The sequence below is a fragment of the Xenopus laevis genome, chromosome 6S, assembly GCF_017654675.1.
Source record: "Xenopus laevis strain J_2021 chromosome 6S, Xenopus_laevis_v10.1, whole genome shotgun sequence".
NCBI lineage: Eukaryota > Metazoa > Chordata > Amphibia > Anura > Pipidae > Xenopus > Xenopus laevis.
This window is the reverse complement of record NC_054382.1, coordinates 122839620-122854313: the sequence shown is the minus strand read 5'-3', so window position 1 is coordinate 122854313 and position 14694 is coordinate 122839620. Positions and strand designations below refer to the sequence as shown.

The 14694-nt window shown below is 40.4% G+C and overlaps 1 protein-coding gene across 1 annotated transcript; it reads right to left on the bottom strand.

Annotated features, from left to right (window-relative positions):
- Positions 1-952: 952 nt before the first annotated feature.
- On the bottom strand, positions 953-6257 carry utp23.S (UTP23, small subunit processome component S homeolog). The gene is given in 3 exon segments (XM_041567999.1): positions 953-1397; positions 3526-3700; positions 5957-6257. Coding segments are annotated over 3 exon segments (744 nt in total). The 5' UTR covers positions 6145-6257; the 3' UTR covers positions 953-1016.
- Positions 6258-14694: the final 8437 nt, after the last annotated feature.

Here is a 14694-nt window from a genome sequence, read left to right as displayed (position 1 = left end):
AAATATACATGTATACAGTTGGTAAGATTCTTTAATATGCCACTTAATATGATATAAACTATTTGTTGCTTGTAAAGGCAAAAAAATAAAATACAATTTTTACTTTCTTTGAAAAAGAAACCTATCTCCAATATACTTTAATTAAAAAATGTGTACCGTTTTTATAAGAAACCTGACTGTATGCAGTGAAATTCTCCCTTCATTTACTGCTGTGGATAGGAATTGTCAGACGGTCCCTAACTGCTGAGCAGGGAAACAATCATACTATGAACAGCAGGGGGAGCCCCCGCCTTACTTCCCAGCCATGCAGAACTCAAGCAGCTTTGTTTGTTTCCCTGTAGAGCAGTCGGCGACTGTGTGGAGATTTGTATTGGATTTTATTTTTGCATTTACATCCCCTTTACTGTTTCCAACTCCAGCTGCAGGGACAAAGATCATGGAGTCAGATTTAAACAGATAAACTGGGATTCTATTTGGAGGATTATTTTGCTGCAGCCACTGGTTCTGCAGAGTTGGAGAAAGTTTGTATTAAACAATACAAAAACTATAATATCCACATTAGATTACATGACAACACAGGACCCAGTGCAGTCTGTATATTCTGATTATTAATCAGTCTTGTTGTATCGGCTTCTGGCAGATATTATTTGACTTGTGCTGTTTTGATCATTTATGACAATCCCTAAGCAGCCCAGACGACACTGAGCATGTGCACAGTCTTGGTCTTGCAAAAATGTTAAACAAAGTTACAAGAGGGTGACCCCCTGTGGCCAACTTTGAAAGCATAAATTTGTTTGATTAGGCTTGTGGTGCAGTAAATTCATGTTTAGGTTTAGTATACAAAATACAGCATTTCTAGCCTCATTCTATTTTAGACTTTACTTCCCCTTTAAGTATTGATTTTGGGGGTAAAGTTTTCCTTTAAGCAGGAAAACAAAGGAAAATGAATATAAATAGTTCCGGTTTTAATACAAAATAAAACTGTACAACGTAGGGAAGTCTCACAGCACCACATCCTATCCGCTTCCTGCCATGGATTCACTTCCTGCGGATTTTCCATTCTTTCTCCTCCTCTTCCTCTTTGTTTGGCTGGAAGTAGAAGCTGCCGCCTGCTGCTCAGGGATTTTCTTCTTTTTCTTCATGCAGCTGAGTGGGTTTGGGCCTTTCAGTCGTTTACGTTTCCTTCCTTTGCGTTCCGAGTCCTTTGCAACCCCTTGCTCATGTTTAAGGTGCTTGATACTGTGTTTCTGGTGCTCCGGCACCAGCTGATTGGACTGCAGAGCTTCGACACGGGCCAGAGATTTAGGGGAGGGTTTGTCCAGCACGATGGTGTTCTGAATGATAAACATCAGGGGCACGCCAGCCCTCTTCTTTACTTTCGCTGCCAGTTCTTGATCCTGTAACAAATGAAAATGTAGTGGCTGCATTATCAAGGTTGTCTTTCAATTTACTTAATCCTTTAAAACCGCTAATAAACCAGCATCAGATTAAGACAACAAGAAAGTGGGAACAAACGCGCCTTTTATTTGACTTCATTAAAATCGACGTGATTCTCGATACAATGAAATCTAATCCAGGATTAAAAGGCTAATCTACTTGATGGAGATGATTCAACATGATGAACTAATAGAGTCTGCACATTGCACTATACAGGGGGAGCTCTATTTTTGGTGCATCAAGAAAAAGCAAAATCAGAATAACAGCAGAGTAGAACTGGTGGAAAGAGCCACACTCACTGCAAAAGGAAGCTTTTGTATTTTTGTGTGGGGACTGCGCTAAGATTTTGTATTTTGTGTGGGGACTGCGCTAAGATTTTGTGTTTTGTGTGGGGACTGTGCTAAGTTTTTGTATTTTGTGTGGGGACTGCGCTAAGATTTTGTATTTTGTGTGGGGACTGCGCTAAGATTTTGTATTTTGTGTGGGGACTGCGCTAAGATTTTGTATTTTTGAGTGGGGACTGCGCTAAGATTTTGTATTTTGTGTGGGGACTGCGCTAAGATTTTGTATTTTTGTGTGGGGACTGCACTAAGATTTTGTATTTTGTGTGGGGACTGCGCTAAGATTTTGTATTTTGTGTGGGGACTGCACTAAGATTTAGTATTTTGTGTGGGGACTGCACTAAGATTTAGTATTTTGTGTGGGGACTGCACTCCATTCCTTGGCCCACACCAGAAACAATCACATTTTGATTTAAAGGGAAGTGACAATGACATAACTGAGGATACCATCAGGTGGTTTTACAGGAAATTAATCTTATAGTGTCCCTACCATACAGAGCCGCCATTAGAAATCACGGGGCCCTGTACAACAACATTTTTGGGGCCCCGCCAACACTGGCGCCCAAGCCCCACCCCATATCCCGCCCACTCCACATCACAGTTAAAAGACCACACAGACATCAGTGCTAAAATAGTAAACCCCCCCCACACACAAGTTATAAAAAGCTATTGATGGTCAGTGCCCCCTTATAAGTTTAAAAAAAAAAAAACATTGGTGCCAGGGCCCCCCATACAAGTTAAAAAAAATTGGGGCCCCAAAATTGTTTCAGCACTTCTGCATTCGGGAATTGAGAAATGGCCGCACGGCTCGGGCACTCGTAAGGGGGGGCCCGGCTCTTTCAAAATGGCAGCACTGCTGGGCCCCCCTTCATGGCCAGGCTTGGGCCACTTGTCCCCCCTGATGGCGGCCCTGCTACCATATAGCAGTAGAGATGTTATCAGCCTGGAATCAATTATTGTTTTGACACCGTGGGGCTGTTCACCTTCCAAACATATTTTCAGTTCAGTTGTTTTCAGATTATTCACCAGAAATAAAGACTTTTTTTCAATTGCTTTACATTTTTCATTTGTTACCATCTTTCCAAAATTGAAGTGAAAAGTTGAAAGTTCTTGTTCCTGGCGTTTCAGTCTGGAAGCTCAGTGATCCAGGCGCAGATTCTGAACGGTTACATTTAGTTGATACATTTCTCAGCAGCATCTCTGGAGTATTAGTAACTATTGTATCAATTCTAACAGCTGCCTGTAATGAAACCCAGGGATTCTGCTCAGCAGGGACAAAGATAACAAATGTATCAACTTAATGTATCCGTTTAGAACAGTTTACAGGGTCGGCGACCCCCCTCTCATAGAGCTGCTTCAGAAGGTGTAAAATTAACCTTTAAGATTCATTCTTAGAAAAAACGGCTGCAAATAGAAAAAAGAAAGTAATTGAAAATGAGTATTTCTGGTGAACAATCTGAAATCAACAGAACAGAAAAAAGTGTTGGAAGGTGAACAATAACTGAGAACTGCTGAACCTCTGGGCTGGTAAGTAAGTTTCATTTCTAATTCATTTTAAGGCGTTCGTTCACTACTAAACACAAACATAATGAGCACAAAAACTGAGAGAGGGAAGGAGGCCTTTAAAACTGCTGCCTGTTGTCTCGTGGGGTAAAGAATACAAAAGGAAAGTTGTTTCTTAGCAACTAAAGGCAGTGCGAGTAACTAAGTAGGGCTGCATGTCAATGGCACCGGGTCTCACTGGTACCTGAGTGGCGATGAAATAATGGTGAGGGTTGCCGTCTGCAGTCAAAGATAAAATACATGCGGAGCCGCTGACAGGATCCTTGAAATGAGAGCAGCTCCTCACTTGAAATCTTTGGGCGATTAATTTGGCCCCGTAGAGCTCTTTGCCCAGGGATTCCAGCTCCTTTATAACACAGCTGTAATGAAACATACAAATAAAATGTCAATTCCTGCATATATCTATAAATGAACGTTACAGAGAGTAAAGCAGAGTTACGAGCGATACACTGGCTTTACACATTACAGTGGACAGGACAACATGGGATAATGTACCCCCTACTGTAAATGATAAGGATATTAGAAGTCACTGAGGGGTTATTCTGTGACCATATAAAGGCACAAGGCTGCAGGCTGAGTTATACAGGGAACTCTGAGTATCACTCATGTATTATAAGGGATAATGTACCCCCTACTGTAAATGATAAGGATATTAGAAGTCACTGAGGGGTTGTTCTGTGGCCATATAAAGGCACAATGCTGCAGGCTGAGTTATACAGGGAACGCTGAATATCAGTCATGTATTATAAGGGATAATGTACCCCCTACTGTAACTGATAAGGATATTAGAAGTCACTGAGGGGTTGTTCTGTGACCATATAAAGGCACAAGGCTGCAGGCTGAGTTATACAGGGAACTCTGAGTATCACTCATGTATTATAAGGGATAATGTACCCCCTACTGTAACTGATAAGGATATTAGAAGTCACTGAGGAGTTCTGTGATTATATTAATAAGCTGCTGTGTAGCAATGGGGGCAGCCATTGAAAGGAGAAAAGGCTCAGAATACACAGCAGATAGCAGATAAGCTCTGTAGAGCATAATGGTGTTATCTGTTATCTGCTATTTAACCTGTGCCATATGCCTTTTTGCAATTTCCACAATGACTACACAGCAACTTGTTTATATAAACAATAGTAGCATTTCTGAAGAAAACACGTCAGTTTTACCAGTGCAGGGCAACACTACATGATATTTTCATTACTTTAAATCACTTAAGTTTTTTGGTGTTACTGTTCCTTTAGCTTGGAACCTGCCAGCGCTGATTGAGTTGTTCCCAAGTCGGACAACTGTACCCGGGACCCACCAGGTGCCTTCACCACAAGAGCCCATCCTATCTGCACCCCATTGTGTGCCTCCTCTTGATGCCACTGCTGAGAACTGCAATCCTTGGGCCCCCATTATACCACTTCCTCCCACTCCATAGACAGGATTTTCCCAATATCCCATGAGCCCAGTCCAACTGACTCTGCACACACCCTTTTTAAGCCCAGAGATGTGAACTAAGCCCTCAGCATTAGGGAGATAATGATCCGCTCTGTGAATTACTTTTGCCATTTAATTAGAAGGAAAACTATAATTTAATGGGGTTGCTCACCTTTGAGATAACAGTATGATGTAGAGAGTGATATTCGGAGACAATTTGCAAATGGTTTTCATTTTTTATTTGTGGTTTTTATATTATTTAGCTTTTTATTCAGCATCTCTCCAGTTTGCAGTCGCTAGGATTTGGTTGCTGGGGTCATAATTCCCCTAGCAACCATCCATTGATTTGAATAAGAGACTGCAATATGAATAGGAGAGGCCGGACTATAAAGAGGAGTAATAAAAAGCAGCAATAACAATAAATGTGTAGCCTTACAGAGTGGTTGTTTTTTTTATAGGGTCAGTGATATCCAATTGAAAGCTGGAAAGGGTTTGAAGGAGACAAATAATTAAAGGAGACATTTAGTGTAAAAATAAGAACGTACCATTGGGTTATACTCATTTATATATAGAACAATTGTGCTTAAAAAAGTAGTGTTTCAGGCTGATTTATTGACTATTTCTGAAAAAACCCTAATAATCCCTCTCTTCCACTTCCTGCTCCCTGAATTCCCAGGCTGTGCAGGGGAGCCGGCGGCTCTCAGCTCACTGTACTGTAGGACAGGAACCAATCAGCAGCTAGCAGGACCTGATAGGGAACTGAAGCCTGTCTGTGCTTGAGTGACTGCAGGGCTGTGATTGGCTGTCCTACTGTGCTTCTGGCATGGACCATTAGGACACGCACACCTCTCATTTAAACCAGGGATCATCTATAGGGAGCTCCAAAAAAAAAGGCTATTTTTAAAGATAATATTAATATTTAGCACCATGTCAAATCAACACCATATATTACTCATAATCGCCTACAAAATTAGGGTTTTTACATATAGGTCTCGTTTAAAAAACATGATAAAAATTAAATAACGAAGACCAACAGAAAAGTTGCTTAGAATTGGCCATTCTTCAACATACTAAAAGTTAAGCTCCCCTTTAATGTCTGAGGCGAGTGTCTCCTGTCTCAGAGCCCTGGACTCCCCCTCCGACAGCAAGGAGTCACCAACCCTGAGTCGCCGACCCTCCCCGGGACTCACTGGCTGGTGCAGAGCTGCACTTCTCCCATCAGGTACTTGGGCAGCTGCTCCTTGATCTGAATCTTGTTCTTGAGGGCGGCCTGGCAGAATGTACCATCTAACAGCACCTGGTAGGGCTCCCGGACCCCGAAGTTGAAGCGCTAGAAGGTGAGGTATTTCTTGGCGTGTTTCTGCCGCTTGATCTTCATGTTACAGGCGCCGTGTGACTGACACTTCCTATAAACAAAATCACACGTGCAGAACCGGAAGCAACACAAGCGCGAGCCTGAGACAGGAAGGAGCGGATAGCCCCGCCTCCTAGTTGTGAAGCACGCGCAGTACAGCTCGCCTTCTCCAGCTGATATTGCTGTGTGTGACTATTTATTACTGTCCCTCAGACTGTGTTAGTGGCGCTTCTCGTATGTCACATTATCCCTTGGGAACATGCGTTGCTTGAATTCACTGATTGCATTTTAGGGAAAACTAACCCTCCCAAATGAAAGTAATAAGTGGCACATTAATGGGATTCTGTCATGATTTTTATGATGTAGTTTTTATTTCTAAATGACACTGTTTACACTGCAAATAATTCACTCTACAATATAAAATGTCATTCCTGAACCAGCAAGTGTATTTAGTTGTAATATTGGTGTGTAGGTGCATCTCAGGTCATTTTGCCTGGTCATGTGATTTCAGAAAGAGCCAGCACTTTAGGATGGAAATGCTTTCTGGCAGGCTGTTGTTTCTCCTACTCAATGTTACTGAATGTGTCTCAGTGGGACCTGGATTTTACTATTGAGTGATGTTGTTATCTCTACCAGGCAGCTGTTATCTTGTGTTAGGGAGCTGCTATCTGGTTACCTTCCCATTGTTCTGTTGTTTGGCTGCTGGGGGAAAAAAGGCAGGGTGATATCACTCCAACTTGCAGTACAGCAGTAAAAAGTGACTGAAGTTTATCAGAGCACAAGTCATCTGACTGGGGGCAGCTGGGAAACTGACAATATATCTAGCCCCATGTCACATTTCAAAATGAAATATAAAAAAATCTGTTTTGAGAGATGGATTTCAGTGCAGAATTCTGATGGAGCAGCACGATTTTCCCATGACAGTATCCCTTTAAAGAATTTTAACTAACTGGAATATATATGTATATATCAGTAATGATACTCAGAGTTCCCTGTATAACTCAGCCTGCAGCCTTGTGTCTTTATATGGTCACAGAACAACCCCTCAGTGACTTCTAATATCCTTATCATTTACAGTAGGGGGTACATTATCCCTTATAATACACGAGTGATACTCAGAGTTCCCTGTATAACTCAGCCTGCAGCCTTGTGTCTTTATATGGTCACAGAACAACCCCTCAGTGACTTCTAATATCCTTATCATTTACAGTAGGGGGTACATTATCCCTTATAATACACGAGTGATAACTCAGAGTTCCCTGTATAACTCAGCCTGCAGCCTTGTGTCTTTATATGGTCACTGAACAACCCCTCAGTGACTTCTAATATCCTTATCATTTACAGTAGGGGGTACATTATCCCTTATAATACACGAGTGATAACTCAGAGTTCCCTGTATAACTCAGCCTGCAGCCTTGTGCCTTTATATGGTCACAGAACAACCCCTCAGTGACTTCTAATATCCTTATCATTTACAGTAGGGGGTACATTATCCCTTATAATACACGAGTGATACTCAGAGTTCCCTGTATAACACAGCCTGCAGCCTTGTGCCTTTATATGGTCACAGAACAACCCCTCAGTCACTTCTAATATCCTTATCATTTACAGTAGGGGGTACATTATCCCTTATAATACATGAGTGATACTCAGAGTTCCCTGTATAACTCAGCCTGCAGCCTTGTGCCTTTATATGGTCACAGAACAACTCCTCAGTGACTTCTAATATCCTTATCATTTACAGTAGGGGGTACATTATCCCTTATAATACATGAGTGATACTCAGAGTTCCCTGTATAACTCAGCCTGCAGCCTTGTGTCTTTATATAGTCACAGAACAACCCCTCAGTGACTTCTAATATTCCTATATTTGTCAGATGCATGGCATTACCTTCATTATCTCTTCATATCTGCTGTACCAGTCTCACATATGTATCTATATATTGTATCCGTTATCTTTATCACATACATCTATCCTCTAGCTGTCAGCCTGTCGATCTGTCTGTCTCTCCCCCCAGGATTGGAACTGGGTCAGTAAACAAATGCACAAACAAATTATTCTCAAGTATTCAGTGATGCCATGAATCTAATTCAATTTGTTTGTCTGAGCTGAACATGAGGAATGCAAAGCAAAGCAAAACGATATCTGCTTTTTAATAGGATTTCTTACATTTGAATATGCCTCACAGAAACGTTCACTAAATGGGATTTTGCTCTGAAACGCAGCGATATGGAAGCATTCTGCAACGGAAATAAAATCTTTGCAGTGAAACAGAAGCATATATATATATATATATATATATATATATATATATATATATATATATATATATATATATATATATATATATATATATATATATATATATATATATATATATATATATATATACACACATATATACTATATTGGACAGTAGCATACAGACAAATTGTGGGAATGCAGTGAAAATATATATTTTATTTATATGTAATATATATATTTTAGGCACCTTTCTTAAGACCCACTCCACTAGTGATGTGTGGGTCAACAAATTGCCACCCAATCCTAATCCTCCGCTCTGAACCCACAGCACCCATCTTGGCCCGCTAGTCCTGTTTTCTTTATATATCCGCACCCTTGCTCCGCCCCCATCTCTGATGTCACAAAGGTGCGGGGCAGGCAATCGCCCCCCAAATTCTTTGTGTGTATGCCGGCCTGGACCAGACCGACCATCAGGTAAACACTTAGCATCAGGCCGGCCTGTACATTACTACCCTCCATCATAATTTAAAGGAGTGGTTCACCTTTAAATTAACTTTTATTATGAGATAGATGCAAATATTATGTCATATATTGTAAAGATGCCTTCAGTGCTAAATGATTGTACATAGTATCATGAGCATTGAGGATAGTTTAGTTTTCTGTCTGCAGAAAAATATTGAAGCTTGTGGCTGAAAAATCAAACAATATACAGGTATGGGACCTGTTATCCAGAATGCTCAGGACCTGGGTGCTAAAAAAAAATCTGCAGACATTAATTGAGCCCAATAGGATAGTTTTGCTTCCAATAAGGATTAATTATATCTTAATTGGTATCAAAATACAAGATACTGTTTTATTATTACACAGAAAAGGAAATAATTTTCAAAAATTTGAATTATATTATTAAAATGGAGTCTATGGGAGACGGCCTTCCTGTAATTTGGAGCTTTCTGGATAACTGGCCCCATACCTGTATAAAAAATACAAAGAACAAAGCTAAAGAGTAGATTAAAAATCAAAATAATCCATCACAGGCTTCAATAAACCAGGAACTATTGTGAATTTATAAAATAAATTCACACTAGTTCTTATGGAAACTATTTGTTTAATTTGTGCCGAAATTCACTGTGTCTGCAACGTCTGGCCCTAGGCTTAATGGGATACTGTCATGGAAAAACATGTTTTTTCCAAAACACATCCGTTAATAGTGCTGCTCCAGCAGAATTCTGCGCTGAAATCCATTTCTCAAAAGAGCAAACAGATTTTTTTTATATTCAATTTTGAAATCTCACATGGGGCTAGACATTTTGTCAATTTCCCAGCTGCCCCAGTAATGTGACTTGTGCCTGCACTTTAGGATGGAATTACTTTCTGGCAAGCTGTTATTTCTCATACTTAATGTAACTGAATCAGTCTCAGTGGGACTTGGCTTTTACTATTAAGTGCTGTTCTTAGATCTACCAGGGAACTGTTATCTTGTGTTAGGGAGCTGGTTACCTTCCTATTGTTCTGTTGTTAGACTGCTTGGGGGGAAGGCAGGGGGTGATATCATTCCAACTTGCAGTACAGCAGTAAAGAGTGACTGAAGTTTATCGGAGCACAAGTCACATGACTGGAGGCAGCTGGGAAACTGACAATATGTGTAGCCCCATGTCAGATTTCAAAATTGAATATAAATATAACAAAATCTGTTTGCTCTTTTGAAAAATGGATTTCAGTGCAAATTTCTGCTGGAGCAGCACTATTAACTGATGCGTTTTGAAAAAAACATGTTTTCCGATGACAGTATCCCTTTAAGGTTGTCACCCTAATTCTACAAGTAATTCTACAAATAATTTCGAGCATTTGTAACAACTCTGTTGTGTCTCCACCTCTCCATCCAAGGGTCCAAGTGTAGAAAGGTCCAAGTGTGGAAAGTTGGGACCCCTCTTATAGCCAATCATAGGTGGTTGAAAGTCCTTAAATGTCTGTCCCAACAATATCCCAGTTGTCTTTGAAAGCACTGGTGGCCACATTTTAGGCATATGGGACCATTTGAATCTGCAGTCTCTGTATATAACACATCGTCCTGTAACAATTGAGAAACTGGGAGTGTATCTCATTGATAACATTTCACCTGAACCCTCTTGTACATATCATGTAGTTGGGCCTCCCTGTATAGAGTGCTAGAGTTGTTGCCGATCACTTTTAAGTACAGAGCTCCCCTCACTGTACCATATGGATGACAAGTACTGGCATAGAGGATGGTAGCATGATATATCTAAACACCAGGGGTAGGCAGCAGAAGCACATGTCTTCGATGCAATTGGTGGTGAAATGTCTGTGAAGGTTCTCATTCATCCAGGTCATGGTATATCTATAGCAGGGGTCCTCAACCCAAGCCAAATTTAAATGTAAAAAGAGTTGGGGAGCAACACAAGCATGAAAAAAGTTCTCAGGGTTGCCAAATAATTTGGTATGTGGTAGCTCCTATATGGACTGGCAGCCTACAGGAGGCTCTCTTTGGCCACAGACCTGGTTTTTATGCAACCAAAATTTGCCTGCAAGCCATAAATTCAAAAATAATCACCTGCTTTGAGGCCACTGAGAGCAACATCCAAGGTCAAGGTTGCTCATGAGCCACTGCTTGGAGACCACTGATCTATAGTAACAAGTCAAATTAACTGAGCTTGCTGTATTTTAATTTTTATTTCTTCTTGAAGACATTTCACTAGTCATCTGACTGGATTTCTGCATTTCTTTTCTGAATAGAGAAAGCCAGTCGAATGACTAGCGAAACGTCTTCAAGAAGAAAAAAGAAAAATACAGTCCAGTTGATTTGACTTATTACTATAAATATAATTGGTGGGGAGGAGGGGCGCAGTTGTTAGTAGTAGTAGTTAGCTGTGTGGGTTGGTGAGCAGTGGGAGGAAATGTTGACCCATTGGTGGATGAACTGGCAGGGCAGTGGGTGTCAGGACCAGAAGGCTCAGGTTGGACTTGCAGACCAAAGAGGAAGCTGCAGGCTCCAAAACACAGTTCGTGGTAACAGAATAAGAAGTATAGTCAAATCCAGGCAAGAGGTCAGTTCAGGCAGCAAAGTTTCTTAGTCAGGAACAAGCCGAGTCAAGATCAGGAATCACAATTAAAGAATAACACACCCAGGAACACAATATAGTTGAACCTATAATCGGGCAATGACTGCAGGGCTCTGGCGTCCTTTTATTGGTGAGTTTTCGCATGACGTCACGCACTGATGTTGCAGGTTTTGATGCTGGCGTCATGACGCTATGTCCATTCTGATGCGCTGGCATCCAGCGTCCACATGGTTCCCCCCTGGGCACCGCCATTTTGGAAAGGACGCCAGCAAGTAAGGACACACCGTCGAGCACTCCTTACAGTGGGCCAGTAGCAGCAGTGTAACCATAGCCCCATGGGCCTGGGTGCAAGGTCCTCTGTCTGTAAGCACCTCTTCCCATCCCACATTAACACTTTCTTAACTTTAGGATCTCCCTATGGGAGGGCAATCCTGGGTCCAATTGTACCTCCTTTATTTGGTGAATTATGATGAAATCACATAGCGATGCCACTAGACTCACCTTCTTATGAAAATGTGAGCATAATAGATACTTTGACCTGTATAAAAGCATTTGTCCAGTAACCTATGGATTTATTAAGTCATGGAACTTCTCAAAATGACAACAAGGAGGTTCATCGCCAAACGAGCGTATCTCTCAGTGTATGGCCACCTTTACACAAATACGTGTACAACTAAAGGTGGCCATACACGGGCAGATTAAAGCTGCTGATATCGGTCCTTTAGACTCATTCAGCAGTGTATAGGGTTTCCTCAATTGATATCTGGCCAAGCTATCGATGGGGGAGGTTTGATTTTTCTGCAGTCCTCGTCCCATCGCCGCCCATTCTCTACATTGTAGATATCGCCCTGTCATTGGTGGGCATATCAGGGAAAGATCCGCTCATTTTGGCGAGGTCTTATCATATATGGCCACCTTAAGTGAGCTGCATATATTTGCCGGAGTGTAGTCAGAGCTATTTGCTCTTCTCATCAAACCCATAAACTGCTTTCAAATGAAACACAATAAATCCAATTAGGGATGAACTGTGCCTGAGCATCAGACGCCTGGTGTGAATCGATTATTGTATTTGGAGTAGCATTGAACTCCTGCCCCATTACATTAAAATAAATCTTCAATACTGGGACAGTAATGCTTTAAATGTCTGACTTTTCTGTGAAAGGGCATATCACTGCATCCCCTGATAAATATGGAAAAGTTGCCTTTTCTCGCTTCAACTTTTTTATTTTAGAAAGTTAAGGACATGCATTTATCCTCACTTAAACGCTTTTGTAACACTGTTATAATGAGGGTAAATAATGCAGACTACAATTCCCAAACATACAGGTATGGGTCCATTATCCAGAAACATATTTTCCAGAAAAATTACAGCATGATGATCTTCCATAGACTCCATTTTTAGCAAATAGTTTTTAAAAACGATTTCCCTTTTTCCTCTATAATAATAAAACACTAGCTTATATTTGATGGTATCTGCATGACTCCATACTGGCGGCAAAAACAACCCTGTTAAGTTTATTTAAAGGGGTAGTTCACCTTCACATTAACTTTTTGTATGTTATTGAATGGCCAGTTCTTAGCAACTTCTTCTGACACTTTTCAGCTTTCAAAAGGGGGTCATTGTCCCCGGCAGCCAAAAACGACTGCACTTTTAGGCTACAATGTTATTCCTACTTTTTACTGCTTTTCTTTCTATGCTGACCCTTCCCTAGTCATATTCCAGTCTCTCATTCAAACCACTGCCTGGTTGCTAGGGTAATTTGGACCCTAGTAACCAGACACCTGCTAAAATTTCAAAACAAGAGCTCCTGAACAAAATGCTAAATAATTAAAAAAAACACTGAAAATAAACATGAAAACCAATTGCAAATTGTCTCAGAATATCATTCTCTACATCATAAAAAGTAATTTGAAGGTGAACAACTCCTTGTTGAAATGATTTCTAGCAGATTTAGGGGCAGATTGATCAAGGGTCGAAGTGAAAATTTGAATTTTCGAATTTGAATTTTGAAATAGATTTTTCAAGTATTTTATGGCCAAAATGGTGAAATCTGACTAGGGAATTGTTAAAATTCAATTTGAGTTTTTTAAAAAAAAAATCTAATTTCGAAATTTATCATGTACTGGACCTTTAAGAATTTAAATTTGACTATTCCCCACCTTAAACCTGCCGAATTGCCGTTTTACCCTATGGGGGACGTCCTGGGATAAATATGGAGTTGTTGCCAGCCTTCCTGAAAATCGAGGGTTTTTTCAGTGAAAAAAACGAATCAAATTCGATTCGATTCGAGTTTGCGGGTCGATCCTGAGTTTTAAAAATTCTAATTTTATAATAAATTGCAGTTGCTTGAATTTTATTAAAATTTCAAGTTCCTGGGAGTTTATGGGAGTTTTTCAAAACTCCCATGAACTCTTAATTCGACCCTTAATAAATCTGCCCCTTAATGTATGATGATCCAAATTATGGAAAGATCACTTATCTGGAAAATCCTGAATCCCAAGAATTCTGGATGAGAGATCCCATAACTGTATAATATTATTCAGTCCTTCTGTAAATAATACATATTTCCATTTCTTTTTTGTACAATAAATAAATTTCCCATTCACTTTGTATCCGTCTTTTTGCTTTGAAAAGAAAGAAAGACTTTTTTTCTGGTTATAACTAATTCCCTTTTGTGCCGTGTGAAAATAAATCACAGCATGGGCTCACCAATTCTCTTTTCTCCCTGCTCACTGCCTTCCATATAACCGCCATCCTCTCCTTTACATGTATTTGACTTTTTAAGACACTTAAACAAATGATCAGTATGTGCTATCAATTTCAAATCATTTAACTGTATGCGGCTATTTAGAAATGCATTGTGCACTTAATGGATATCCATTTTCTAGTCCTTGTCAGGATGAAATAGCTGGACTGTTAATAACAATACAATATATAATGTATGCTAATAATACATAACGGATGAATGTCATTTAATGCAGTGTGGGGGGGTGTGGTTAGGTAACAATAGAACATCCAGTTGTGTATCATTTACTAAAATGAAATGGTTCCAGAGGCACACTGTACAGCAAAATAATATGCCACCACCCAAACCCTCTAAACTCCAGGCTTGGTGACCCCATCCACAGCTTTAGGCCCCTCAAAGAAGAACCAAAGCATTTTTAATAGCTCGACATCCATCAGAACCCATCCTCCACCCTCCTATTACCCATTGGAGACCCCTAAACATCCATATTTGTGGTAGCTGGTTG